The 26,443-nt window shown below is 41.5% G+C and overlaps 2 protein-coding genes across 4 annotated transcripts in view; both read left to right on the plus strand.

The window, feature by feature from the left end:
* LOC131822047 (conserved oligomeric Golgi complex subunit 2-like) overlaps positions 1-26,443 on the plus strand; it is a 502,532-nt gene that overhangs the window by 463,715 nt on the left and 12,374 nt on the right. For 2 of the 3 annotated variants that reach the window (XM_059158437.1, XM_059158436.1), the window contains exon 1: positions 696-827. The exons of the other annotated variant lie outside the window; for it this stretch is intronic. In XM_059158437.1, coding sequence (XP_059014420.1) covers positions 756-827 — 72 coding nt within the window. In that variant the 5' untranslated portion in view covers positions 696-755. Of the gene's footprint in view, positions 1-695; positions 828-26,443 lie in introns of those variants that run through there. 3 annotated transcript variants of the gene reach the window in all.
* On the plus strand, positions 2,910-3,296 carry LOC131822054 (reactive oxygen species modulator 1-like). The gene has a single exon (XM_059158448.1). The coding sequence runs from the start codon at positions 2,961-2,963 to the stop codon at positions 3,198-3,200; it is 240 nt and encodes a 79-aa protein (XP_059014431.1). The 5' UTR covers positions 2,910-2,960; the 3' UTR covers positions 3,201-3,296.

Below are 26,443 nucleotides of genomic sequence, written 5' to 3' on the forward strand. Positions count from 1 at the left end.
TCTTTAAGAGCTCTGAGAACCCAAACTTGTGGCCGCCCTGCAGCTGAGCCGAAGTGGACCTGGGAGCTGCCCAGAGGACCTGAGGCTGCCAGCTGACCACCTTCCTCCCTACAGATCGCTGGAGCCAAGCTCAGCGGGGGAGAAGCCACGCTAGCGGGTGGGTGCCGGGGCTAAAAGCGGAAGCCGGGTTCCCACAGAGGCCTCTGCGCCCAGGCAGCTGCAGCGGCGGCGCCCGGGGACCGGAGGCCTGACACCCGGACGCGCCCCCCACTCTGGACAACCGGCCGCAGAAGTAAAGGGCCAGCATCCCGCCACGGCTATGCTTCCCGCGGGACAATCTCGGGAGAAGGTCCTGGAAGAGGTTCGCAGGCCGATTATCCGAGGGAAAGGGCGAGGTGGGGAGGGAGCGCCCCTGACCCTCCCCGCCCTCCCCTCTCCCGCTTACCCGGCATCACCTGCGGCGGGGCTGCCCCGCAGAAACATAGGCGAGGTCGTAGTGTCGCCCTCTGCCACACTGGGCAGGATCACCTGCTGGCTCAGTGGCAGCGGTCCCCGCACCTCTCTTGGCGGAGGCAGGCGGAGGCGGGCCTGCGGCGTCCTCTTTCTTTGACCGGGCCCAGGCGCTGCCATGTTGGAGGAAGCGGTGCCTTCTGTGAGGTGGAAACGCGGTGGCTTCACCCATAGCATTGGGGAGCGCAGCCTCCTACCTTTCCTCCTCGCACGAGTGTCAGTGCTGAGAGGCGGCGGCCGCCGGGATGGAGAGAAGTAAGATGAACCTGCCCAAGGGGCCGGACACGCTCTGCTTCGACAAGGACGAGTTCATGAAGGTGCGCGCCTGGGCTCTGCTCCCCGGAGCCGAGCCGTGGGTGGCCTGCCCTCCTTGGCCCTCCGGGGCCTCTCCTCGGGCTTCTCCTGCGGGCTTCCTGGGCCATCCCCACCCCGGACGGGTCCTCGGCAGGGACCTCACTGCACTTCGCAGTGAGTCTCTTGGCCTCGGGTGGGCTAGGTGCAGCCTGGAGAAAGCACTCCTGTGAAATCGTGCACATTGGATGAAAAGGCCTGAAAGTTCAGGGCAAGTGGTTTTGAGCTAAAGGTAAAAGCCCTGGACCCGTAGGACCCGCCTCTGGTACTGTGGGGCACAGTCAGACCGCCGCTCCTCGGGCCTGACAGAAGCCTCCCAGTGCCTTGTGCCTAGAAGCTCAGCGACTGTGCGTTGAACACATCTCTGAACGCACGTACTTACCAGGAATCGGGTCAAAAAGGCACTTAACCTAACGTTTATGCCTGACTTTCGTCTTAAGCTCCTGGAATGAGAAATCTGAAAGACTGTACTGTCCTTACTGGTTCTGGTCCAGTACTACAAAGCATATCAAGCTCCTTTTCTAAAGTTGCCCTACTTCTCTTGGTGAGGTCAGCCTGAAGCTGGCAGCAGATAATTGTAGGACATAAACTTACAGAATAGAAATTTAAACTGAAAAGACTTTACTGACAGGAAAGGTTCATCAGACATAGCCTTGAAAATGTGCCAAGGTTTGAATCAGAGCCAGGAGGAGCTTTATCTGTTTTCTGTATCCCCCTGGGTCTGTACTTAAACTATCAAAACGTATATGTTATTTTCTAAGGAGTGGGATTTAGTAGCTGGTTTCAGTGTTAAAAAGTTTTGGCTCTGCAGGTACCTAAAATTCTGAAAAGAGTTTGAATTTCTTACTTTTTTATGGCTTCAAGTCATAATATGTTTTTTTCTTTTTTGGGTTAACCAGCTAGTTCCTTTTTGATACTTGCATTCAGATCACATCTCCCAAACTCTGGCTTTAAAAGTGCTTATGTCTGGATTCTCTGCGGTGTGGCCATATCATTTTTAATATGTAGGGATGTCTAGACGAAGGTATATTGTACTCTTGTTCTTGTATGGTGATGTTAAGCCACTGTAATAAAAGGTGTAAATTGAATGGAGTGTCTGATGGAGAGCACAGAGTGAATTCTCTGATCCAGAAACCTTTTGTTAATGAAGGACACGTGATGAGGAGAGAGGTCATTGGAAGAAGAAAAGGCACACACACAGACTTAAAGAATCTCAAAGCACGGAAGTCTCTTTAGCTTGTCTGTCTTTGGACTTCGTCAGGCTTTCTTTGGGCCTAACACTAGCATTTTCTCACACTTCCTCGCCCCGCCATCTTTCTCACTCTGAGCTGACAGAATGCCTTTGGTCAAAGCAGCTTCGGAAAATAGAAATCTCACAATAGCAGTTCTAAAGTAGGACTTAGAGGTAGGCAGAGAGCAAACTGGGAAAGTGGCTAGAATGCCAGCAATTCCATATTCTTTCAAGGCTCTGAAATTTCTCAATATAATGTACAATTTGTAGTGTTAATGAACGTGACCCCTTCATACATAGAAGGAAAATACATGGAACAGCTGTTCTGTGTAAAGTGGTATTGATCTTCTATGTGGGAGCTGGAGATAAAGGTTATTTGCAATTTGTGTTTTCGTCAGAGAGATGTTTTGTTAAGTTACAGTTCCGAGGCAGAAATGAGTGGAGAGCTTGCTGTCGGGGTTGTATTTCTACATAGGTGTCTTGTTTGGCACATTTTGGAATGAGACTGGGATGGTAGAAAGGGAGATGGGGTGGGGCTGCGGGTTGCACCTTGGACACTGCATACATTGAGGGGTCCACGTTGATGCAGTCTTCACGGTAGAGCTGCAGTCAGGTTTACAGCAGGAAGTTGCATGGTCATATCTGTTGAGTTCGAGCTGACTGGTGGCAGGAGACTACTTAAAAAGTCATGTTTATGAGATCTAATGAGAAATAGAAGGGGAAAGGTATGCAAAAAGGTAGGTGATCAAAGTGCAGGAATGGCAGATGGGGAAGGGTGACCTGGGGCAGAGGCACTGGCAGCATCATACTTTGTTGGCTTAGAAATACGAAAATCCAGTAGAGCCGAGCGACCGAACCCACGAACGAGATGCCGGTGGCCGTGGGGCCCTACGGGCAGTCCCAGTCGAGCTGCTTCGACCGCGTGAAAATGGGCTTTGTGATGGGCTGCGCAGTGGGCATGGCGGCCGGGGCGCTCTTCGGCACCTTTTCCTGTCTCATGAGCGGAATGTGGGGTCGGGAGCTGATGGGCGGAATCGGGAAAACCATGATGCAGAGTGGCGGCACATTTGGCACATTCATGGCCATCGGGATGGGCATCCGATGCTAATCAGAGCAATGGTTGCCCAGTACAGCTACCCCTTCTCATCAGTCCCAGCTCATGTACTATGATAAAACAAGTCTTTGAGTAAAAAAAAAAAAGAAATACGAAAATCCTTTGGGTTGACAGCCAACTAATAGATGAGCAGGACATAAGGTATTGGTAGTAGGGGGAGAAAGTGGCATAACAGATAAATTAGACCATTTACATGGGTGTGCTATTGACATCACATGTAGCCTTCCTCTTCCATCTCAACATATGACTTCATCTCCAGTCGTACAGAAAAATTAGCAGCCATCCCACGGGACCTCCTCCATCCTCCTGATCATGATCCCATTCTTGTATTTGTCCCCTTCTCCTCCTCGCCTGGTACGGGGAGGGGCTCTCCTTCCTCCTCGGGTTCAGTCTCCACTCTGGCTCAGAGTCCATGCCCTCCCGCCCTTCCAGGAGCCTGCGAGGATCCTCTCCCCTGCACTCCTTCCCATCTCGCGCTCCTGTTTGATCCTTTCCCACTTGAATGCCCCACCTCTAGGTATTGACCTGTCAGTGTCGCACATCACAGCCAGTGCTCAGGGGTTGACTTGACTTTCCCATCTTCCACCCTTCAGGCCCTGTCGTTCCACTAAAGAGTTCTTACCAAAACTGTTTCTAAGTCAGCGCACCTGACCTTTCTCTGTCTCCTACTCGACATCGCAGTAGACCAAATGCTCTGCATTGCTTCCTGTCTTTCTTCTACCTCTCTGATGTGTCTCCTGTGCAAAGTCATGCTCCTGGTAGCCACTGAATGCTGATTATGGGCTCAGCCCCGTGTTCCTTTCTTTCCCTAGATGACCTTTTGTGCAGCTTCATGACCACCTATCAGCAGGTAAGGCAGATTCCTGTCTCTGGCCCACACGCCTCCTGAGCACCAGTTCTGTGTATCGGACTTGCTGACCTTTCTTCTCGGATGTGTCTGTGGCCCCTCAGACTCATCAGGTTCAAGACGGAATTCATGAGCACCTCCTCCACTGAAAACCACCTTTCTTATTCTATTACCTCTCTCGGTAAACACTTCATCAGTTTAGCCTGGAGTCGGGAAACCAGAAGTCAACTCCTACTCTGGTCACCTTTCCAAAATCTAGTCTGTCACACCAAGTTTTGTGGATTTCGCTTCCTAAACCTCTTGAGTCCATATACTTCTTTCCATCTCTTCTCGAACCTTTGCAGTGCGCCCTTGCCATCACACCGTAGAAGCTTCTCACCCAGTCTCCATGCGCCTTCCTTGTCTTTCTGGCCCCTGGTCTACACTGCAGGCAAGCCACTCTTGTCAGAATACAGATGTGATCTTGTATGTACCAGGTGACTGGTCAGTCCACCGGCTCTTGAAAAACCATTTTCCCACGCACTCGAACGTATTTCAAAGAGAATCAGTCCCCCATGGGGTAGTTTTCCTTGGTAGACAGTTTGTTTCTGCGCTGAGCCAGTCTGCCTCCTTCGAACTTCTCTGTGTCAGTTCCTCTCTGGAACTTGTGGCTTCGTTGGCACCCCGGGTAGGCACATGATGAAGTTTTCCATAAGAAGTGAAGGCAGGAGCCCTCTGGATGGTGAATGTATGTACCCTCATGTTCCATAGGTAAAAGAACCGTGTGTGGGGGTGGGGGGGTAAGTCCTTGAGGCTCCTCCCTGTTCTAATTGGGTGAACTGGGAATTTTGAGACAGGAAGCAGGTCCTGTGTGTCCTTGTTTGCAGGGAGCATGCATTCTGATGTACAAAACAGAAAAGGGGAAGAATGAGCAGCTGCTCAGATCTGTTTGTATTGTGCTGGCTGATTAGCTGTGACCTGCAGATGTGGGTCCCATCCTCGGCTCTGCTCTCTGCCTGCTTATGTCTGACTTGGGGCAAATCACTCGCCTCCGGCCTTCTGTTTGCTTGTTAGTATAATGAGGTGGTGCTTATCTATGTGATCTTTGCTGGCTCCTCTGAAAAGACTCTAGTCCATCCTGGCTTGCAGATAAGGAAACTGAGGCCCGAGGTGTGATGACTTCCTTTAAAGCCACACAGCTAGTTGGGGCCAATCACAGGCCAGATCTCCTGACCCCCACACATCAGTCCTTGGAAATCCTACTGTAATATATTCCTTTCCAGAGGCCACAGGTGGGAACGGAGGGAAGTGGGACAATCAGAACATTAAGAATAGCGCAGAAGATGGCACAATGTCCGCATGCCTTGGCACCTGCATTTCACCAAGAGGGCCACCTCTTACCTTAGAAGTTCCCACAGGGCTGGTGATCTGGATGCCTGGCCTGGAGCTTAGCTATGGTAAATGGGACCAGAGGGAAGTGATGGCGGTCTGAGGTGGACTTTGTTGACGGCGGTTGGAGATAGCAGCTGACAGAGGAGGTGAGGGAAGAGTGACAGACAGCAGATAGCCGCAGGCCCGCAGGTCAGCCACTGTTGCTCCGGGTCGCCCATCCCCAGGAGCCGTCTTTGTATCACAGGAGCTGAGTGCTTACCCTGTGGGTTCTTAGTTCGATGTCACGTCTTGATGAAAAGATTCCATTCTCTTCCGCATCAGTTTGAGACAGACATCGTAATGAAATTCTAATTAGCCAAATATGGAATGTAAGCCTGGAACTCATTGTATAGAGAAATTTTCTTATGTGAACTACTTTCCCTGATGATAGAGGAGTTGTGACGATGTAACATCAGATAAAGTTTATCTGATTGGCACTTGTAAGAAGGGTTCCCGGCAAAAAAGAACTGTTTTGTTGTTGTTGTTGTTGTCCTCCCTTTTGATCTTTCCTTTCCATTCCTTTTCTTTCTTTTTTTTTTTTTTTTGTCTCGTGAGCGGTCATCTGATTTATAAAAAGATACAACAAAAAGTAAAATGGTACAAGATAATCAGTTTCAAAACATAAAAAAGTGAGTGTCTTTAGCCATAGCTCAGAACAGACGAACTGGGTAAGGAGAATTGCTTGTATGAACTGGCAACAGGAAAAGTTGGTAAAGGAGAGCTGAGGAACTCTATTAAGACATAGGAGTGAGGGGCTCTGTCATCATCTGGCATTCGCTCAGTGTCGTCTATATGGTTAGAGATGTCCATGATCGGAACTCCAGCAATCTTCTGGGTCTGGGTCAGCTGATGCCACAGTGTAACACTCTGAATTACTTCCATACTAAGCAGTCATCTGCATAGTTTGTCTTGTGTGTACGTGGTAATTGTTTGAATCTTGGCTCTTTCGCAATCCTTAGAGCCTCTTGATACTTTCACCCCAGTTTCTCAGTTTCAGCCATTACACAGTCAGTTGTACAACTGGTACACTTGGCACACAGCCCGTCCATCATTGACCGGTCAAGTTTGGCCTAAATAAAAAAGTTGATAAAGTCGGTACCAACCAGGATGTGGTAAGTCGGCCCAGCTGTGTGTTTATATTGGAAAAAGCAGGAGGGGTGTTGGGGGATTTCTCTTTCCTTGAGTGCATGGGATCCTTCTTTTCTTTCTTTTTAGGTTTTAATCTGTCCTTCTCTCGGAGAAGGATCTCAGAGCTAAGCATTCGCTTCCCGGTCACATACTTGCTTGCTTTCTCTTGCTTCCCCATGTTCACACCATGCCCATTTCTCCTTGCTTTTGATTTTATAATTCATTCTGTGTAGTACCATAAAACTTATTTAAATAAAATGTTGGCCTACTAAGTTATTGATTATTAGTAAGTTCTTTGTTCAAAATTTGAGAGCAAGAAGTATTATGTAAATATATCTTTTTGTTATTTAACTAGTCTTACAACATTTAGCATCAAATTTCTTGAAACATTTAAACAAATTAATCACAAACTGGGGCTTGGGCTCTTTCTTTCTTTTTTTTTTTTTTAAAGTAATCTCTATACCCAACATCGGACTTGAACTCACAACCATGAGATCAAGACCTGCATGCTCCAGTGACTGAACGAGCCAGGTGCCCTTTGGGCTTTTTGTTTTTAAGTTCCTCAGGTGAGGGGGTGCCTTAGTGGTTCAGAGGGTTAAGCTTCTGCCTTCAGCTCAGGTCATGGTCTCAGGGTCCTGGGATCGAGCCCTGCATGGGACACTCTGCTCAGCATGGAGCATGATTCTCTCCCTCTCTGCCTACTTGTGATCTCTCTCTCTGTGTCAAATAAATAAATAAAATCTTTAAAAAAAAAGTTTCTTAAGTGATTCTAATGTGTGACCAGTGTTGAGAACTCTAGCACTGGATAATTCCTTTAAATAGCTCAAGAAATTAATTTTGAAAAGCGAACTAAAAGCCTACATAGATTATGATTGGTGTTAAATTGGGGGGAAAAAGAGATAAAAAGAAGAAATTAGCTGGAACAGAGTGTAATTAGGTACTCAAATATTTGTTAGATGGATAAATACATTTACGGAATGTAGGGTTTTTTTTTTTTGTCTCTTCATAAATATGTCAAATGGGTATATAAATTCAACAAAGGAGTTTGATATAAAATTGATTAAAATGTTAGAAGTTTTTTAGAATTTCAGTGTTACTATTTCATGATGCTTTTAAGATGATCTCTCTGTAGATGGTGGGAAGATCTTGTTAGCATATGTTTTTAATTTCTCAAGCTTGAATAATTTAGTCACTGAACAAACATTTAGAATGAGTTTTAGGAGACACAAGTCCTAGATTATGTCCCCACCTAGCTGGGGCAGAGATTTGAGAGCAGGGGCTGGAGGGAGGAGCTCCAAGGACATTTTTGTATACATGCTGATACCTTGGGCGGGAACACTCTTTTCACACTTCCTGTGGCTAGCTCCTTTGTGTCAATTGGATCTCAACTCATTGTTCTATATTTCCGGGTTCATCCAAGTTTAAATACATCCCATTTGTCACTCAGACCTTTACTGTGTCCTCATTTCTTTTTAGCTGTGATCACTATTCATTAATCACTATTTGATCACTGTTCATTAATATAATGTTTGTTTACATATTTATTTTCTCATTTCTGCATTAGAATATCTGCTCCTTAAAAGCAGAGACCTTGTCTTTTCTTTTCATGACTGTGTCCCCAGGTCTTAGAGCAGAGCTGGAGTTGCATGATAAATATTTGAGGAATATTTATGGGATATACAGGGACATTTATTCATCTCAGTTGCCATTGTTTTCAAGAATGGTTGGAAATACACACATACGTGAGCTCACACAAACTTTCTATGTCTTTCAACCCCTATGTAGTGTGCAGATTAGTGCTTAACTATTTTGGTTTTTTGTCTCGATGAAATGGGACATGTTTCAGGGCAGAGCTCATAAATTTCATATGCCCTCTTAGTACTTCTCATCATTACAGAGTGATGGTTCTGGGGGATTCTGCTTCTCGTGGAGACAGTATATAGTGATTTTATAAGTCCATGTATTTGGGAAGGAGTGTTTTACTTCTTGGCAGCTTAGAGAACTTCAATCTTTCCAAATTCCATGTAATTTTCATAGCATTAAAGCTACTAATTTCAGATTATTGGTAAGTTTTAAATGATTAATTCCCAGGTTACTTTGAATTAGTCTTTGTTTGCCATCCCTGATTCCAGCTAGTTAGTAAAGTAGCTAAACTTTTAAACTCTACTTGGTTTTAATTTTGAGTGATGTCACTGCTTCTCTTATGGTTAATGGTTCTTAATTACCTGCAGCTTGTCTGGTTTGCTCATTTATTTTCCTGTGTTCCAACACCTCTTGTGATCTCCCAACTTCTGGCCTTTTGGGGGATTTGTACTTTAACTGGGTTCAGATAGGAAATAACCCTGAGTACAAAGAGAAGTTATTTTTCTTCTAACTTCACTATCTCCTATTATTAATGTATTACATTGTTGTGGTACATGTGTTACAACTGATGAACCACCAGCATTGATACAGTATTAATTAAAATCCATGGTTTACATTAAGGTTCACTCCTCTTTCTATAGTTCTGTGGGTTTTGACAAATGTATAATGTTATTTACCTACTGTTGGTATCTTACAGCCTAGTTTCATTGCCTTGAAAACCCCTGTACCTCATCTATTTGTTTCTTCTCCTCTCTCTGCACCCTCCTCCCTCACCCCTCAGCCTGGGATCTTTTTACTGTCTAGAGTTTTACCTTTTCAGAGGCACCTGGTTGGCTTAGTTGCTAGGGCATCTGACTCTTGATCTCGGGGTTGTGAGTTCTAGCCACCACATAGGGTATAGAGATGACCTAAAAAATAAATAAAAATTAAAATGTTGGTTAATTTTTACCTTTTCCAGAATGCCATAGAGTTGGAATCATATAGTATTTAGCCTTTGAGACTGGTCTTTCACTTAGCAATATGCATTTAAGGTTCTTCGAAGTTTTGTGGCTTAAAAATTCATCTTTTAATTGTCGAATAATCCATTGTGTGGGTGTGGCACAGTGTACCTGTTCACCTACTGAAGGAGATTTGGATTGCTTCCAAGTTTTGGCACTTCAGAGAATAAAGCTGCTGTAAACATCCGTGTGCAGGTTTTTGTGTGGACACTAGTTTTAAGCTCTTTGGGGGTAAATACAAAGGAGCACAATTACTGATCTTATAGTGAGAATGTGTGTAGTTCTGTGAGAAACTGCCAAGCTGTCTCACACTGTGCCTCCCATTTTGCATTCTTACCAAACAGTGAATGAGAGTTCGGTTGTCCCACATCCTTGCTAGCATTTGGTATTACTAGTGCTTTGGATTTTTTATATTCTACGTGATACGTAATAGTACCTTGTTTAAATTTGCAATTTCTTAATGACATACAAAGTTGAGCATCTTTTCAGATCCTATTTTTTTCTTTTTTAAAGATTCTATTTATTTATTAACAGCACAAGCACATGGAGAGGTAGCAGCAGGCAGCGGGAGAGGGAAAAAAGCAGGCTCCACGCTGAGCCGGGGGCCCAGTGTGGGGTTCAGTCCCACGACCTGAGCTAAAGGCAGATGCTTAACTAACTGGGTTTCCCAGCCACCGCTCTTTTCACATTTTTAAATTAGGTTTGATTTCTTGTTGCTACTAAGACATCTTTATATTATATTTCTTATTTTAAGTCCTTTACCATGGATGTGTTTTGCAGATATTTTCTCTACTCTGTGACTGGTCTTTTCATTCTCTCCCTCTCTCTTTTTTTTTTTTTTTTAAGATTTTATTTATTTGTCAGAGAGAGAGCGAGTGAGAGCGAGCACAGGCAGACAGAGTGGAAGGCAGAATTAGAGGGAGAAGCAGGCTCCCTGCGGAGCAAGGATCCCGATGTGGGACTCGATCCCAGGATGTTGGGATCATGACCTGAGCCGAAGGCAGCTGCTTAACCAACTGAGCCACCCAGGCATCCCGTCTTTTCATTCTCTTAACAGTGTCTTTTACGGAGAAGTTTAATTTTAACAAAGTCCCTCTCATCAATTTTTTTCTTTCGTAGATCATGCTTTTGGTTTTATATCTGAAAAGTCATTGCCAAATCCAAGGATCCCTACATTTTTTCTTATGTCATCTTTAAGAAGTTTTGCATTTTACGTTTAGGTTTTGTGAAAGGTGTGAAAAGTTTGTTTTTATTCTTTTCATTTGTTTGTTTTTTCTTATCAATGTGCCATTGTTCGGTTCCATTTGTTGAAGACTGTCCTTGCCATTGAGTTGCCTTTGCCTGTGTGTGTGGATGTTTTTCTGGGCTCTCCACTCTGTTACAAGCACCTGTCTCTTTTGCCAGGCACCTTCTGTCTTAATCACTATAGCTTTAATAGTAAGTCTTGAGATTGGGTGGTGGCAATCCTCAATTTCCTTTTTTTCCCCGCTCTTTAATATTTTGTTGACTACTCTGGGACTCTTGGTTTTCCAGTTTTCCATCCAAATTTTAGAGTCAACATGTTGGTATCCACAGAATAACTTCCTGGTATTTTGATTGGGATTGCATTGAGTCTGTCGATCATTTTGGGAAGAACAGACCTCTTAACAGTATTGAGTGTTCTTACCCAAGATTATGGACTTTCTTTCCACTTCACATCTTACCTTGCTTGTTATCTTTCATCCGAATTTTATACTTTTTCTCATATAGATCTTGTGCATATTTCGTTAGATTTGCACCTAAGTATTAATTTTTTTTGGTATGCTAATGTAAATGGTCTTGTGTTTTTAACTTCAAATTCCACTTGTACATTGCTGGTATATACGAAAACAATTGACTTTTTAAATTTTTTAATTAAAATTCAATCTCATTAACATATAGTGTACTTTTAGTTTCATGGTTAGAATTTCGTGATTCATTGGTTGCATACAACACCCAGAGCTCATCCCAACAAGTGCCCTCCTTAATACCCCTCACCCAGTTACCCCAACTTTCCCCTCTCCAGTAACCCTCAGTTTGTTTCCTGTAGTTAAGTCTCTTATGATTTGCCTCCCTGTCTGTTTCTATTTTTCCTTCCCTTCTCCTGTATTCATCTGTTGTTTCTTTAGTTCCACATGTGACTGAAACTATATGGTATTTGTCTTCCTCTAGTTCCATCCATGTCCTTGCAAATGGCAAGATTTTGTTCTTTTTGATGGCTGAGTAATGTGTGCGTGTGTGTGTGTGTGTGTGTGTGTGTACACCACATCTTCTTTATCCATTCATCTGTTGATGGACATCTGGGCTCTTTCAATAGTTTGACTATAAACATTGGGGTGCTTTTGGCCCTTCAAATCACTTTGTGTACTTTTGATAAACATCTAATAGGGCAATTGCTAAGTCGTTGGGTGGTTACATTTTTAACTTTTTGAGGAGCCTCCATACTGTTTTCCAGAGTTGCATTCCCACCAACAGTGTAGGAGGATTCCCATTTCTCCACATCCTCGCCAACATCTGTTGTTTCCTGAATTGTTAATTTTAGCCATTTTGACTGATGTAGGGTGGTGTCTCATTGTGGTTTTGATTTGTATTTCCCTGATGCTGAGTGATGTGGAGCCCTTTTTCATGTGTCTGTTGGCCATTTGGATGTTTTCTTTGGTATGTTCATGTCTTCTGTCCATTTCTTGACTGGATTTTTTTTGTTTTTTGGATGTTGAGTTTGATAAATTCTTTATAAATTTTGAATACTGGCCCTTTGTCTGATACATCATTGGAAAGCAATTGACTTCTGTATTTTAACTGTGTATCGTGCAGTCTTGCTATAATCACTTGACTAGTTTCAGGAGGGTGTGAGTGTGGGGTGTGAAGTCTTTGTATTTTCTGTAGACAGTCATGTCATCTGTGAACAAAGTTTTATTCTTTCCCAGTTTGTATACCTTTTGTTTCCTTTTCTTACCTTATTTCATTAGTTTTGCCTTCCAGTATAGTATTGAATACTAGTAGTAGGAGGGACATCCTTGCCTTGATTCCCTGTCTTCTATTTTCTCAGTATTAATATCATGTTAGCTGTGGATTTTTGGAGACATTCTTTATCAAGTTGAGGAAGTCCTCCTATTCCTAGTTTCCTGAGGGTTAATAATGAAGAGGTGTGGATTTTGTTAAATGTTTTCTTTCCTCCCTTCATTGATATGATCATGTGATTTTTTTTTCTGTTGATATGATGGATCACATTGATTTTCTAATGTTGAACATTTTCTAATGTTGCATACCTGGAATAAATCCTACATGATCCTGGTGTATAATTTTTTAATATAGTGTTTGCTTTTATTTGCTAATTTTTGTTGAAGATTTGTGTCTGTGTTCATGAGTGATACTAGTTTGTAGTTTCTTTTCTTGTAGTATTGGTTTTGGTGTCAGGGTAATAATGATCTCCTAGAATGATTTAGGAAGTATTCCTTGTAGTTTTACTTTCTGGAAGATATTTTAGAGAATTGTGTAGTATTCCATAAATGTTTGGTTGAATTTACAGTGATTGGGATTGTTAGCAGTAGCCCTCCCTTCTTTCATCTGATATTAGTAATTTATGTCTTCTACCTTTTTTTCTTTGTTTGCCTGGCTAAGGGTGTATCTGTTTTATTGATGTTTTCAAAGAAACAGACTTGGGGTTTATTGATTAAAAAAAAAATTCCTGGTTTTAATTACATTGATTTCTGCTCTAATTTTTTTTTCTACTTCCTTTAGGGTTTTTTTTTTTATGATTTTATTTGACACAGAGAGAGTCAGTGAGAGAGGGAATACAGGCAGGAGGAATGGGAGAGCGAGAAGCAGCCTCCCTGAGCAGGAAGCTCTGATGCAGGGCTCTGTCCCAGGACCCTAGGACCATGTCCTGAGCCAAAGGCAGATGATTAACCAACTGAACCACCCAGGAGCCCCTCCTTACTTTAGATTTGATTTTGTTGTTGTTGCCTAAAATGGAAGCTTAGATTATTGTCTTTAATCTTTTTTTTTCTAATATTTGCATTCAGTACTATATTTTCCCTTTAAGCAGCATTCCACACATTTTGCTACATTGTATTTTGTTGAGACTGGTCTCCTGTCATTTAGAAGTGTGTCATTTAATCTCCATGTATTTTGGACTTCTTCAGCTATCTTCTGTTACTGATTTTTAATTCCATTGCGGTCTGAGAACATACTTGGTATAATTTTTATTTTTAAAAATTTGTTGTGTTTTGTGGCCCAGAATTATTCTGTCTTGATGAGTGTTCCATATGAGCTTAAGAAGAATGTGTGTTGCACTATTACTGGGCGAAATTGTCTGTGTACGTCTGTTGTACGGTAATTGATGGTGGTGTTGAGTGTGCCATGTCTGGACTGAATGTCCACATCTGTCAGATCCTTGTTGCCCTGCTGCTGGATCGGCCCATTACTGATGGAGAAGTGTTGAAGTCACCAGCTGTGATAATGGAATTGTTTATTTCTCCCTGCAGTTCTGTTAGGTTGTGTCTCACCTGTGTTGATCAGGCACACATACGTTAAGGATAATTGTGTCTTCTTGGTCAGTCGATTTCTTTATCATTATGTAATGCTGCTCTTTATGCCTGATAATTTTCCTTCTCTGAAATCTGCTTTGTCTGAAATTCATGTAGCTACTCCATTGTTCCTGTGATTAGTGTTACTTTGGATTTTTTTTAATGTATCCTAGCATTTAACTTGTTGATATTTAAGTTGTTTCATTTTTCATCAAAATATAATTCACAAAGCATAATAGTTGCCATTTGAAAGTGTACTCTTCTCTGGTTTTTAGTATATTTACTGTGTATATGGTACATACGTCACTTCTGTCTAATTCCAGAATGCTTCCATCACCCGAAAAATAAACCTCTTGGTTCCAATTCTCCCCTCCCCTTATTCCCTGGCAATCATGAATCTACTTTCTGTTTTTATGGATTTGCCTTTTCTGGAACATCTCCTATCAGTGGAATTGTATAACACGTGACCTTTTGTGTCTGGCTTCCTTTAACCTGAGAGTAGAATGTTTTCAGACTTCACTTGTGTTGTAGCATGTAACAGTTTATTTCTTTTTATGGTTGTGTAAGAGGCTCTTCCACATTTTATGTATCCATTCATCAGTTGATGGACGTTGGGTATATACTCATTTGGCTGTTATGAGCAGCGCTGCTGTGCCCATTCATGTACAGGTTGTGGCAGGAACATCTGTTGTCAGTTCTGTCGGTGTCATACCCCTAGACGTAGAACTGCTGGGTAATTGTACGTGTGTAACTTCTTGAGGAGCTACCGAGCTGTTTGCTGCCTTAGCCACACTATTTTACATTCTCACCGACAATACAGGAGGGTTCCAGCTTCTCCGCCTTCTTGCCAGCACTTTTCTTCTTCTTTTTTTTCTTTTTCTTTTTCTTATTTTACCATAGTTGTCCTAGTGGGTGTGACGTGGCATCTGCATGTGCTTTTGATTCGCATTTCCCCAATGACTAAGGATGTCGAACATCCCGACATGTGCTCTTGACCGTCTGTGTATCATCTTTGGCAAATGTCTATTCAAATGTCTTTGGCTTGTTTTTATTTTTTATTTTTATTTTTATTTTTTTTAAATTCTAATAAGATTTTTTTTTAATTTTTTTATTTTTTATAAACATATATTTTTATCCCCAGGGGTACAGGTCTGTGAATCACCAGGTTTACACACTTCACAGCACTCACCAAATCACATGCCCTCCCCAATGTCCATAATCCCAAACCCTTCTCCCAAACCCCCTCCCCCCGGCAACCCTCAGTTTGTTTTGTGAGATTAAGAGTCACTTATAGTTTGTCTCCCTCCCAATCCCATCTTGTTTCATTTATTCTTCTTCTACCCACTTAAGCCTCCATGTTGCATCACCACTTCCTCATATCAGGGAGATCATATGATAGTTGTCTTTCTCTGCTTGACTTATTTCGCTAAGCATGATACGCTCTAGTTCCATCCATGTTGTCGCAAATGGCAAGATTTCATTTCTTTTGATGGCTGCATAGTATTCCATTGTGTATATATAGCACATCTTCTTGATCCATTCATCTGTTGATGGACATCTAGGTTCTTTCCATAGTTTGGCTATTGTGGACATTGCTGCTATAAACATTCGGGTGCATGTGCCCCTTTGGATCACTACATTTGTATCTTTAGGGTAAATACCCAATAGTGCAATTGCTGGGTCATAGGGCAGTTCTATTTTCAACATTTTGAGGAACCTCCATGCTGTTTTCCAGAGTGGCTGCACCAGCTTGCATTCCCACCAACAGTGTAGGAGGGTTCCCCTTTCTCCGCATCCTCGCCAGCATCTGTCATTTCCTGACTTGTTGATTTTAGCCATTCTGATTGGTGTGAGGTGATATCTCATTGTGGTTTTGATTTGTATTTCCCTGATGCTGAGTGATATGGAGCACTTTTTCATGTGTCTGTTGGCCATCTGGATGTCTTCTTTGCAGAAATGTCTGTTCATGTCCTCTGCCCATTTCTTGATTGGATTATTTGTTCTTTGGGTGTTGAGTTTGCTAAGTTCTTTATAGATTCTGGACACTAGTCCTTTATCTGATATGTCGTTTGCAAATATCTTCTCCCATTCTGTCAGTTGTCTTTTGATTTTGTGAACTGTTTCCTTTGCTGTGCAAAAGCTTTTGATCTTGATGAAATCCCAGTAGTTCATTTTTTCCCTTGCTTCCCTTGCCTTTTGCGTTGTTCCTAGGAAGATGTTGCTGCGGCAGAGGTCGAAGAGGTTGCTGCCCGTGTTCTCCTCAAGGATTTTGATGGATTCCTTTCGTACATTGAGATCCTTCATCCATTTTGAGTCTATTTTTGTGTGTGGTGTAAGGAAATGGTCCAATTTCATTTTTCTGCATGTGGCTGTCCAATTTTCCCAGCACCATTTATTGAAAAGGCTGTCTTTTTTCCATTGGACATTCTTTCCTGCTTTGTCGAAGATTAGTTGACCATAGATTTGAGGGTCTATTTCTGGGCTCTCTATTCTGTTCCATTGATCTATGTGTCTGTTTTTGTGCCAGTACCATGCTGTCTTGATGATGACAGCTTTGTAATAGAGCTTGAAGTCCGGAATTGTGATGCCACCAACGTTGGCTTTCTTTTTCAATATCCCTTTGGCTATTCGAGGTCTTTTCTGGTTCCATATAAATTTTAGCATTATTTGTTCCATTTCTTTGAAAAAGATGGATGGTACTTTGATAGGAATTGCATTAAATGTGTAGATTGCTTTAGGTAGCATAGACATTTTCACAATATTTATTCTTCCAATCCAGGAGCATGGAACATTTTTCCATTTCTTTGTGTCTTCCTCAATTTCTTTCATGAGTACTTTATAGTTTTCTGAGTATAGATTCTGTGTCTCTTTGGTTGGGTTTATTCCTAGGTATCTTATGGTTTTGGATGCAATTGTAAATGGGATTGACTCCTTAATATCTCTTTCTTCTGTCTTGCTGTTGGTGTAGAGAAATGCAACTGATTTCTGTGCATTGATTTTATATCCTGACACTTTACTGAATTCCTGTATAAGTTCTAGCAGTTTTGGAGTGGAGTCTTTTGGGTTTTCCACATATAGTATCATATCATCTGCGAAGAGTGATAATTTGACTTCTTCTTTGCCGATTTGGATGCCTTTAATTTCCTTTTGTTGTCTGATTGCTGAGGCTAGGACCTCTAGTACGATGTTGAATAGCAGTGGTGATAATGGACATCCCTGCCGTGTTCCTGACCTTAGCGGAAAAGCTTTCAGTTTTTCTCCATTGAGAATGATATTTGCGGTGGGTTTTTCATAGGTGGCTTTGATGATATTGAGGTATGTGCCCTCTATCCCTACACTTTGAAGAGTTTTGATCAGGAAGGGATGTTGTACTTTGTCAAATGCTTTTTCAGCATCTATTGAGAGTATCATATGGTTCTGGTTCTTTCTTTTATTGATGTGTTGTATCACATTGACTGATTTGCGGATGTTGAACCAACCTTGCAGCCCTGGAATAAATCCCACTTGGTCGTGGTGAATAATCTTTTTAATGTACTGTTGAATCCGATTGGCTAGTATTTTGTTGAGTATTTTCGCATCTGTGTTCATCAAGGATATCGGTCTATAGCTCTCTTTTTTGGTGGGATCCTTGTCTGGTTTTGGGATCAAGGTGATGCTGGCTTCATAAAATGAGTTTGGAAGTTTTCCTTCCATTTCTATTTTTTGGAACAGTTTCAGGAGAATAGGAATTAGTTCTTCTTTAAATGTTTGGTAGAATTCCCCCGGGAAGCCGTCTGGCCCTGGGCTTTTGTTTGTTTGGAGATTTTTAATGACTGTTTCAATCTCCTTACTGGTTATGGGTCTGTTCAGGCTTTCTATTTCTTCCTGGTTCAGTTGTGGTAGTTTATATGTTTCTAGGAATGCATCCATTTCTTCCAGATTGTCAAATTTATTGCCATAGAGTTGCTCATAGTATGTTCTTATAATAGTTTGTATTTCTTTGGTGTTAGTTGTGATCTCTCCTCTTTCATTCATGATTTTATTTATTTGGGTCCTTTCTCTTTTCTTTTTGATAAGTCGGGCCAGGGGTTTATCAATTTTATTAATTCTTTCAAAGAACCAGCTCCTAGTTTCGTTGATTTGTTCTATTGTTTTTTTGGTTTCTATTTCATTGATTTCTGCTCTGATCTTTATGATTTCTCTTCTCCTGTTGGGCTTAGGGTTTCTTTCTTGTTCTTTCTCCAGCTCCTTTAGGTGTAGGGTTAGGTTGTGTACCTGAGACCTTTCTTGTTTCTTGAGAAAGGCTTGTACCGCTATATATTTTCCTCTCAGGACTGCCTTTGTTGTGTCCCACAGATGTTGAACCGTTGTATTTTCATTATCATTTGTTTCCATAATTTTTTTCAATTCTTCTTTAATTTCCCGGTTGACCCATTCATTCTTTAGAAGGATACTGTTTAGTCTCCATGTATTTGGGTTCTTTCCAAACTTCCTTTTGTGGTTGAGTTCTAGCTTTAGAGCATTGTGGTCTGAAAATATGCAGTGTATGATCCCAATCTTTTGATACCGGTTGAGTCCTGATTTAGGACCGAGGATGTGATCTATTCTGGAGAATGTTCCATGTGCACTAGAGAAGAATGTGTATTCTGTTGCTTTGGGATGAAATATTCTGAATATATCTGTGATGTCCATCTGGTCCAGTGTGTCGTTTAAGGCCTTTATTTCCTTGCTGATCTTTTGCTTGGATGACCTGTCTATTTCAGTGAGGGGAGTGTTAAAGTCCCCTACTATTATTGTATTATTGTTGATGTGTTTCTTTGATTTTGTTATTAATTGATTTATATAGTTGGCTGCTCCCACAATAGGGGCATAGATATTTAAAATTGTTAAATCTTCTTGTTGGACAGACCCTTCGAGTATGATATAGTGTCCTTCCTCATCTCTTATTATAGTCTTTGGCTTAAAATCTAATTGATCTGATATAAGGATTGCCACTCCTGCTTTCTTCTGATGTCCATTAGCATGGTAAATTCTTTTCCACCCCCTCACTTTAAATCTGGAGGTGTCTTCGGGCTTAAAATGTGTTTCTTGGAGGCAACATATAGATGGGTTTTGTTTTTTTATCCATTCTGATACCCTGTGTCTTTTGACAGGGGCATGTAGCCCATTCACATTCAGGGTAAGTATTGAGAGATATGAATTTAGTGCCATTGTATTGCCTGTAAGGTGACTGTTACTGTATATGGTCTCTGTTCCTTTCTGATCTACCACTTGTAGGCTCTCTCTTTGCTTAGAGGACCCCTTTCAATATTTCCTGTAGAGTTGGTTTGGTATTTGCAAATTCTTTCAGTTGTTGTTTGTCCTGGAAGCTTTTAATCTCTCCTTCTATTTTCAATGATAGCCTAGCTGGATATAGTATTCGTGGCTGCATGTTTTTCTCGTTTAGTGCTCTGAAAATATCATGCCAGCTCTTTCTGGCCTGCCAGGTCTCTGTGGATAAGTCAGCTGCCAATCTAATATTTTTACCATTGTATGTTACAGACTTCTTTTCCCGGGCTGCTTTCAGGATTTTCTCTTTGTCATTGAGACTTGTAAATTTTACTATTAGGTGACGGGGTGTGGGCCTATTCTTATTGATTTTGAGGGGCGTTCTCTGAACCTCCTGAATTTTGATGCTCGTTCCCTTTGCCATATTGGGGAAATTCTCCCCAATAATTCTCTCCAGTATCCCTTCTGCTCCCCTCTCATTTTCTTCTTCTTCTGGAATCCCAATTATTCTAATGTTGTTTCGTCTTATGGTGTCACTTATCTCTCGAATTCTCCCCTCGTGGTCCAGTAGCTGTTTGTCCCTCTTTTGCTCAGCTTCTTTATTCTCTGTCATTTGGTCTTCTATATCACTAATTCTTTCTTCTGCCTCATTTATCCTAGCAGTTAGAGCCTCCATTTTTGATTGCACCTCATTAATAGCTTTTTTGATTTCACCTTGGTTAGATTTTAGTTCTTTTATTTCTCCAGAAAGGGATTTTATATCTCTCGAGAGGGTTTCTCTAATATCTTCCATGCCTTTTTCGAGCCCGGCTAGAACCTTGAGAATTGTCATTCTGAACTCTAGATCTGACATATTACCGATGTCTGTATTGATTAGGTCCCTAGCCTTCGGTACTGCCTCTTGTTCTTTTTTTTGTGTTGAATTTTTATGTCTTGTCATTTTGTCCAGATAAGTGTAAATGAAGGGGCAAGTAAAATACTAAAAGGGTGGCAACAACCCCAGGAAAATATGCTTTAACCAAATTAGAAGAGATCCAAAATCGTGAGAGGGGAGAAAGGGGATAAAAAGAGGTTCAAAAAGGAAGAAAGAAAAAAAAAACAAAAAGAAAAGAAAAGAATTTTTAAAAAAAGAAAACACCTAAGAAAAATGTAAAAAAGAAAAAATATATATATTAGATAAACTAGTAAAAAATCGTTAAAAAAGATAAAGGTAACAGTTAAAAAAAAATTTTATCCGAAGGCGAGAAAAAAGAAAAAAAAAAATGAAAAAGAAAAAATTAAATTAACTGCAAGACTAAAAAAAATCACAGGAAAAAAGCCATGAGTTCCGTGTTTGGCTTTCTCCTCCTCTGGAATTCTGCTGCTCTCCTTGGTATTGAAACCGCACTCCTTGGTAGGTGAACTTGGTCTCGGCTGGATTTCTTGTTGATCTTCTGGGGGAGGGGCCTGGTGTAGTGATTCTCAAGTGTCTTTGCCCCAGGCGGAATTACACCGCCCTTACCCGGGGCCGGGGTGAGTAATCCGCTCGGGTTTGCTTTCAGGAGCTTTTGTTACCTGAGCGCTTTCCGTAGAGTTCCTTTCAGAAAGTGGTTGTTTTTCTGTTTCCAGAATTGCTGTTCTTCTTCTCTTCGATCTGCCGATGGATTTTCAGGTGTTTGCAATTTTTAGATAAGCTATCTAGCTGATCTCCGGCTAGCTGAAGCAGTCTCAGCTTGCTACTTCTCCGCCATCTTGACTCCTCTGGCTTGTTTTTAAATTAGGTTATTTGTCTTTTTGTTGTTGAGTTCTAAGAGTATATTTGCATATTCTGGTTATTAGGTCCTTTTCAGACAAAAGATTTGCAGATACTCTCTCCCATTCTGTGGGTTGTCTTTTCACGTTCTCCGTAGTGTCCTTTGACACACGAAAGTTTTTATTTTGATCAAGTTCAGCTTATCTAATATTTCTTATTGCTTTGTGTATCATGTCTAAAAAAGATTTGCCCGATCCCAAGTCATACAGATTTTCACCTGTTTTCTCTGAGTGTTACAGTTTTTACTCTTACATTTAAATCTTGGATCCATTTTGAGTTATACTTTTGTGTATGTGTGACGTTGCTGTTCCAAGTTCATCCTTTTGCATGTAGATATTCATTTGTCCCAGTAGTAGGCACTCAAAAAGACTGTTTTTCCCCCCATTAAATGGTCTTGGCATCCTTGTGAAAAATCAGTTGACCATAAATGTATGGGTTGTAAATACTTTCTTTTTGAATACTTGGGAAATCTACACTATAAAGTAAAACCATTCCTAAAGTAGTAAAACCATTCTTGGTTAAGTGAAATGGGTCTCTATTATGGCACTGTGAGTTTGGGTTTGCTTTTCACAGCAAACGCTGCCTAACCCAGTATTCACAGATGTTCTGAGTTATTTAGTCATGTGTTATGCAACTTTTGTTTATCTGAGAACAAATGCATAAATGGTAAGTTGAGTACTAATATTACCTAATAGCATTTGTTCACTGAGGCTAAGTTTTATGATTTATTTATTTATTTATTTAAGATTTTATTTGAGAGTGAGAGAGTGCGGGAGCAGGAGGAAGGGACAGAGGGAGAAGCAGGCTCCTTGCTCAGCAGAGCGCCTGATGTGGAACTCAAACCCAAGAGACTGGGATCATGACCTGAGCCAAAGGCAGATGCTTAACCAACTGAGCCACATAGGCACCCCAGTTATACAATTTCGAATGCCATCATGAAGTTCAAGAACTTCAACAATGTGTAACTGAGGCAGGGAAAGTGATCGACCTAAAGGTATACAGTTGGTGAGTAGGATGGCCAGGATTATGAACCGAGACCCCCTCCCGTGATGTACTACATAACTATGATGTAAGGTCTGAGATGGTCTCAGGAGAGAAAGGTCCAGGCTAATTTGGTCACCAGTGTAAGAAGCAGGTGGCTTTCTGTAGATGATTGTGAAATTACAGTTTGGTATGAAGTCCTTCTCTCTGACACTAGCAGGGTCAGTCTTTGGTTGATTAACTAATAAAGTCAGTTTAAATAAGTACTCTTAGGGAATAGTATATACATTTTTTAGCATTTTATTTGGAAAAAATATATGTACATTTATTCTCCATTGAAAGAGTGCCAGGTCTTTTCTTTGGAAACTGGCCTGCAGATTAGATTTCTGAGTTATCACAGCACTTGGGTCGCTCAATAGGTTAGGCATCTACCTTCGGTTCAGGTCATGACCTCAGGGTCCTGGGATAGAGTCCCGCATTGGGCTCCCTGTTCAGCAGGGAATCTCCTTCTCCCATTGCCCCTTTCCCTGCTCATACTGTCTGTCTGTGTCTCAAATAAATAAAAAGAATCTTTTTTAAAAAAGCTTTCTATGTTGTCTTTTTTTGCATTCAGTTTCAGTTTCTTTAACTGAATTGAGTGAGAATCCTGTGATCACTCCCTTCCTGCCTGGTACGTGGTTATCTCACCCATACCTAACTTAGCAAAAATTTTCTTATTGATTTCTTTGTATCAAATCTTTCCAAAGTAGCTGTGTTAGTTTTCAAAAGAACAGTGATTTTTTTTGCAGTCATTTTTTGTTGGTTTACATAGTGTTTAATGAAGCTATATAATTACGAAGTAAGTGTAGGTGTCCTTAACTAGTTTGGGAATCATCACATTTGATTCTTGCTGACTAAACAGGTCATGGAGTAGCAGAGTCACAGGGGAAGTAGATAGTAATTTATTGCCTCTAAGCATATAAGCCTACCGGGGTATCACAGTATTGTAAAGGGGAAACACAGGATAGCTAATCCTGTGAGACCAATACTTGGAAATAGGTTATGAAAGATTTGGAACATCTGTTCAATGGGACACTCAGCATGCACATAAAATATTAATAGAAATGTATGTGTTTTACGTAAAGACATTCAAGTTATATTTTTAGATGGGAATTTTTTTTTTAATAGAATGGTTTTTTGTTTTTTATTTTTTAATTTTTTTAAGATTTTATTTATTTATTTGACAGAGAGAGAGAGAGGTCAGGCAGAGAGAGGGGGAAAAGTAGGGGAAAAGTAGGCTCCCGGCGGAGCAGAGAGCCTGATGTGAGGCTTAATCTCAGGGCCCTGAGATATGACCTGAGCCGAAGGCAGAGGCTTAACCCACTGAGCCACCCAGGTGCCCGTAGATGGGAAATAGTTTAGAAGAGCATGAATATTTGTGTGTGTGTGTATGTTTACACACATACATAGAGAAGGTCTGGGGTTTCCATTCAAGATGGTGGCATAGGAGGATCTTGAACTCATCTCTTCTATGAAATACACACTGAATCTATAGCTCCATATGGAAAAATTTCCTGCGGAAAAAACCCTACAACTAGCTGAGTAACTCCTACACATTAGGTGAGTAAGGAAAAAAACCTATGTTGAAGTAAGAATCACTCTTGCCATAAATCCCACTCCTGGTACAGCGACCTGGGATTGAGAGGGTTCTCACAACCCCAGGCTTCTCCCTGAGGAGTAAAGGCTTTGAGCCCCACTTCTGGCACCCCAACTTTCAAGATGTACATCTAAGAGACAAGACTCCAAAACATCCAGCTTTGAAAGCCATCAGAGCTTGCACCCATGAGACCCACAAGGCTATAGCAAACTGAGAAAGAGTTCTTAAAGCAGTCGCGCGAGTAGACTGACCCACCCTGGAACTCAGCACAGAAGCAGCAGACTGAAATGCGTTCAGATTTCTGTGAAAGAGGCTCATTTGCTTATCTTAAAGCCCTGAGGGGCAGGCATCTCATTTAACATGGATCTAGGAGCCTAGTAAGGTATTCTCCAAAGATGGAGCTGATGGGTACCATCTTTGCGCTGTCCCTCTGCCTCGCTTCTGCTTTCTGGTATCTCCTGGAAAGGAGCTTGAATGCTCGTATGATGCCCTGAGGTTTGCAGTTGCTACCCAGGGTATACCTCTAGATCACCTGGCTCTAGCGGCCAGCAAGACTCACACTCACAGTAGTGAGTATCACAGTATTTACAACAACCAAGACTTGGAAATAACTAAAGTGTCCACCAACGGGGTGAATGGATAAAGAAAATGTGTGTGTATACGATGGAATATTACTCAACCATAAAAAGAAGGAAGTCTTGCCATTTGCAACAACATGAGTGGACCTTGAGGATATTGTGCTGAGTGAAATAAGTCAGACAGAGAAAGAGAAATACTGTATGATCTCCCTCACATGTGGAATCTAAAAAACAAAACAAAATGAAGTCATAGAGAACAGATTGGTGGTTGCCAGAGGCGAGGTTGTGGAGGAAATAGATGAGGGGTCCAGTGGTATAAACTTCTAGTTAATAATGTAAGCCCTGGGGATGTAATGTACATCATAGTGACTGTAGTAAATAATACTGTGTATTATTGTATATTTATTTTATTATTTTTTATTAGAAATATGTATTATTAGCCCCAGGGTTACAGGTCTGTGGATTGTCAGGCTTACACACTTCCCAGCACTCACCATAGTACATACCTTCCCCAATGTCCACAACCCCACCATGCTCTCCCTACACCCCTCCCCCAGCAACCCTCACTTTGTTTTGTGAGATTAAGAGTCTCTTATGGTTTGTCTCCCTCCCAATCCAATCTTTTTTTTTAAAGATTTTATTTATTTATTGGACAGACAGATCACAAGTAGGCAGAGAGGCAGGCAGAAAGAGAGGAGGAAGCAGGCTCCCCACTGAGCAGAGAGCCCCATGTGGGGCTCGATCCCAGGACCCTGGGATCATGACCTGAGCCAAAGGCAGAGGCTTTAACCCACTGAGACACCCAGGTGCCCCCCTTCCAATCCAATCTTGTTTCATTTTTTTTCCTTCCCTACCCCCACACCCCCCACTTTGCCTCTCAAATTCCTCATATCACGGAGATGGTATGATAATTGTCTTTCTCTGATTATTTCACTCAGCATACTCTCTAGTTCCATCCACATCATTGCACATGGCAAGATTTCATTTCTTTTGATGTCTGCATAGTATATTATATATATATATATATATATATATATATATATATATATGTATATTTTAAGATTTTATTTATTTATTTGACAGAGATCACAAGTAGGAAGAGAGGCAGGCAGAGAGAGAGGAGGAAACAGGCTCCCTGCTGAGGAGAGAACCTGATGTGGGGCTCGATCCCAGGACCCTGGAATCATGACCTGAGCCGAAGGCAGAGGCATTAACTCACTGAGCTACCCAGGTGCCCTATATAATTATATTTCTAAAGTTGCTAAAGCTTAAGAGTTCTTAGCACAAGAAAAAAATGTGTATGTTTGGTGATGGATGTTAACTAGTCTTAGGGTGATCATTTCACAACAGATAAAAATATGGAATTTTTATGTTGTACGCCTGAAACTAACATGTGTCCATTATATGTCAGTTTCTTTAAAAAGTAATTGATATTTATTTTTTAAAAAATTATTTACTTATTTGACAGAGATCACAAGTAGGCAGAGAGGCAGGCAGAGAGAGAGACAGGGAAGCAGGCTCCCTGCTGAGCAGAAAGCCCAATGCGGGGTTTGAACCCATAACCCTGGGATCATGACCTGAGCTAAAGACAGAGGCCTTAACCCACTGAACCAGCCAGGCACACCAAAAGTAATTTATATTTTAAAAAGAAAGACTAGGGCACCTGGGTGGCTCAGTCAGTTAAGCGTCTGCCTTCGGTTGAGGTCTTGATTTCAGGGTCTTGGAATGAACCCTGGCATCAGGCTCCCAGCTCAGCAGAGAGCCGGCTTCTCCCTCTGCCCCTTCTCCCACTTGTTCTCTCAGTCTCTCTCTCTCAAATAAATAAAATCTTAAAAAAAAAAAGTAAAGAGAAAGACCAAAACAAAGTCTGGAAGAATGTGAATCGCTGTGTTATATATTGAAGAAAAATAAACATTAACAGTGCTTAACTGCAGAGCATTAGAGAGTGGGTGATTTTTTTTTTCTCTCTCTTACATAAGTATTTCTTGGTTGGTTGAAAGTTTGACAGTGAACATTTGTTACTTTTAAAATTAAGAAGAAAAAGCTGTTTCTATTTTAAGAAGAGCCTCTTTGAAATGTATAATTAAAAGAAATAAAATACCTGTAGAGTTAGGCAACAGGAGAGAATGGTCTTGGTGAGGGGCCCCCTTTCCCATAATCTTAGGAAGTGAGCAGACCCCCTGATGTCCCTGTGTGTGTTCCCATGCAGT

This window comes from Mustela lutreola, chromosome X (assembly GCF_030435805.1).
Source record: "Mustela lutreola isolate mMusLut2 chromosome X, mMusLut2.pri, whole genome shotgun sequence".
Taxonomy (NCBI): domain Eukaryota; kingdom Metazoa; phylum Chordata; class Mammalia; order Carnivora; family Mustelidae; genus Mustela; species Mustela lutreola.